This window comes from Frankliniella occidentalis, unplaced genomic scaffold (assembly GCF_000697945.3).
Source record: "Frankliniella occidentalis isolate FOCC.00 unplaced genomic scaffold, Focc_3.1 Scaffold4995, whole genome shotgun sequence".
Taxonomy (NCBI): domain Eukaryota; kingdom Metazoa; phylum Arthropoda; class Insecta; order Thysanoptera; family Thripidae; genus Frankliniella; species Frankliniella occidentalis.
In genome coordinates, this window is record NW_026272038.1 from 1 (window position 1) to 3,085 (window position 3,085).

At 53.3% G+C, this 3,085-nt stretch overlaps 1 protein-coding gene across 1 annotated transcript; it reads left to right on the top strand.

Annotated features, from left to right (window-relative positions):
• Nucleotides 1-66: 66 nt before the first annotated feature.
• Nucleotides 67-3,085, top strand: LOC113213518 (large neutral amino acids transporter small subunit 2; the record flags this gene model as incomplete). The annotated part of the gene is given in 8 exon segments (XM_052276911.1): nucleotides 67-285; nucleotides 428-653; nucleotides 910-954; nucleotides 1,081-1,204; nucleotides 1,301-1,501; nucleotides 1,916-2,065; nucleotides 2,150-2,327; nucleotides 2,418-3,085. Coding segments are annotated over 8 exon segments (1,202 nt in total), but the record flags the coding sequence as incomplete, so codon positions are not given.

Sequence of the window (3,085 nt, forward strand, 5' to 3'; positions counted from 1 at the left end):
CGACCTTTCTCTTCCCCCCAAACAGCTGCTTTGTCCTCACTTCCTCTCTCCCTTTCTCCCCTGCAGGCACGATGATCCCCAGGTCCGGCGGGGACTACGCCTACATCGGGGAGGCGTTCGGCCCGCTGCCGGCCTTCCTGTACCTCTGGGTGGCGCTGTTCGTCATCGTGCCGACGGGCAACGCCATCACGGCGCTCACCTTCGCGCAGTACATCCTGCAGCCCGCCTGGCCCACCTGCGAGCCACCGGACGAGGTCATCAGGCTGATCGCCGCCATCGTCACGTGTGAGTGGCAGCAGCGTCGATGCTGCAATCGATTTGACGCCGTATCGAAATCACGTCGATTCGGGGGATGAAATCAGGGTGGACTGCTGGGCGAATCTAACGCCAACGCGGATCTCTCACGGGGGTCATTTTTGTCCGGCAGGCGTTCTCACGGCCATCAACTGCTACAACGTCAAGTGGGCGACCCGCGTGCAGGACCTGTTCACGGGCACCAAGCTGCTGGCGCTCGTGGTCATCATCCTGACCGGGCTGTACGCCCTGGGCGCCGGCAAGACGGAGAACTTCCAGCAGCCCTTCCAGAACACCATCACGTCGCCGGGTCACATCGCGCTGTCGTTCTACTCGGGGCTCTTCTCGTACGCGGGATGGTGAGTCGACCCCACCGGGTGTAGTGTAGTGCCTCTTGTTTTTCGCCGGGTGCTGAAGCCGCGCCGCACGGGTTTTCCTCGCCGGCTATTATTCGCAGTCACGGCTGCGTCCTGCCGTTGAGCGGCGACAAAATGGGTCGCCCTTGCTGAGTGGCGGCTGCATTTAATAGTGGCGGGCGGGGAAAACAAAGATACAACGGCGAACAGTGTCCTCTATGTTGGCGCGATTGAGTCTCACGAGAATCTCTGTCTGCAGGAACTACCTGAACTTCGTGACGGAAGAGCTGAAGGATCCCTACAGGTAAGTAAGCCCGCCGTGCCTTGATCGTGGTCAGTTTATTGGGATTGACCAGATTTGGCCGCATCGTCGGTACTGTACTGTAACCATGAATCGTGATTTTTAGTACAACGACGCATTTCGTTCCAGAAATCTACCTCGCGCCATCTGCATCTCCCTTCCCATGGTGACCATCATCTACGTGTTGGCTAACATCGCCTATTTCGTGGTACTTACTCGCGACGAGCTGCTGTCCTCCAACGCCGTGGCTGTGGTGAGTTTGTTACTGAGCTCCCTTCAGCTCTTCACTTTTCGCAAAGCAAGTCCATCGAACTAAAACAACTTACTCTCCAACCCTTTCCTTCCCCAGCTCTTCGGCGAGAAGATGCTGGCCGTCATGTCGTGGACCATGCCCGTCTTCGTGGCCTGCTCGACGTTCGGCGCGCTCAACGGCGCCATCTTCGCGTCGTCGCGCCTCTTCTTCGTCGGGGCGCGCCAGGGCCACCTGCCCACTGCCATCGCGCTCATCAACGTCAAGAGGCTCACCCCGGTGCCCTCGCTCGTCTTCTTGGTGAGTCTTCAAAATATTTGATTCGCATCACGCCCCGGCCGTGTCATGGGTTACTTAACGGCTCGACCCTCCAAATACAGTTTCGGTTATCGGTCGGAACCACGTCGAAACACACGCCCTATTTTTGACCGTCTGCAGAGACAACTTTGGAACTATCCATGAGTATTCTTACCGGGGCGTTCGGCCCTCTCCTCGGTCAGGCCTTCCAGAAGACGTCTCAGGAAAAACAAAAACTCCCTATCGCCCCGGCACTGAGTGCTGCTGATTCACCCTCGGGTTATTTTCCGCTCTATTGAATAGGAGACGAAACTGTTTCACCATCAGCTCACCAACCAACTGTCCCATCAGCAGCTCGCTCACCTCAAACTGTTTCACCAGCACCTCGCTCACCACAAATCTGTTTCCATTCCGCAGTGCATAATCACCCTGGTGCTGCTCGTGATCAAGGACGTGTACGTCCTCATCAACTACGTCAGCTTCGTCGAGTCCTTCTTCACGCTCGTGTCCGTGTCCGGGCTGCTGTACATGCGCCGCTCCAAGCCGGATCTGCACCGGCCCATCAAGGTGAGTCTGCGACAATCCTGGGGCAGCGTTCCGAAGGAGTGCGAATGTAACGCAGCAGCTAACGCCCGTCGTGAATGTGTCTAGGTCAGCATCGTGCTGCCGCTGATCTTCTTCGTCATATGCACGTTCCTCGTGACGTGCCCGTTCTACGTGAGTCCGGTGGAGGTCGGCGTCGGCATCGCCATCATCTTGGCCGGCATCCCAGTCTACTTCGTCTTCATCTACTGGAAGAACAAGCCCGACTGGCTCACCAAGTCTTCGCGTAAGTTGGCCGTGTGATGCACTTTCTCGTTTTCGCGACATTTAAAACAAATTCATGACATTGTGGCTTACGTTTGAACTCACATTACAGACGCGTTCAACCTGATGTGCGCCCGGCTGTTTGAGTGTGTCCTGGAGGACCAGCGGTGACCCACTCGCCACAGCAGTCGGTGTACTCTCGATGCACATTCCCATCGGCCTGTTCGGTTCTCCGATTAAATTCTTGAACCACAACAATATGCCACTTTCCGGAAAGGAAGTTGACCTGTGATACGTGTAGTCTGTCTGCTTGGTTGAACACTGAGGGATGTCAGGGTATTTAAAATGTCTTGTCGCGGACGGTTGACGGTACTATCGGCTGTTCTGCCCTTGGCATTGTATGGTGTTGAATATTTTGCCTGTTATTTATTAATTATCTTCGAGGACATTCTTTATATTTTTACTTCTTGTGCTTCGGCCATCTTTTTCACTTTCACTAAAAGGCGAATTTTATGTTTTGAGTAGCATTTGCCTCTGTCTTTTTTGTATTGGGAATTGTCCTAAAATGTTTGGACTAATTTAAAAAAGTGAAACGCATACTTTGAAGATGTGTGTTTCCATATTTATTAACTTTACACTTTTGGGTAAGCCTCCCAATGATATTCAAGTTCCATCTTATTTATATTATTGAGCCACCTATCGGCAAAAATACTTCTATTTTAGTACTACTTTTATTTATAAATCATGGATCTGAGTGCCCTGTATATCACTGTCAATTGT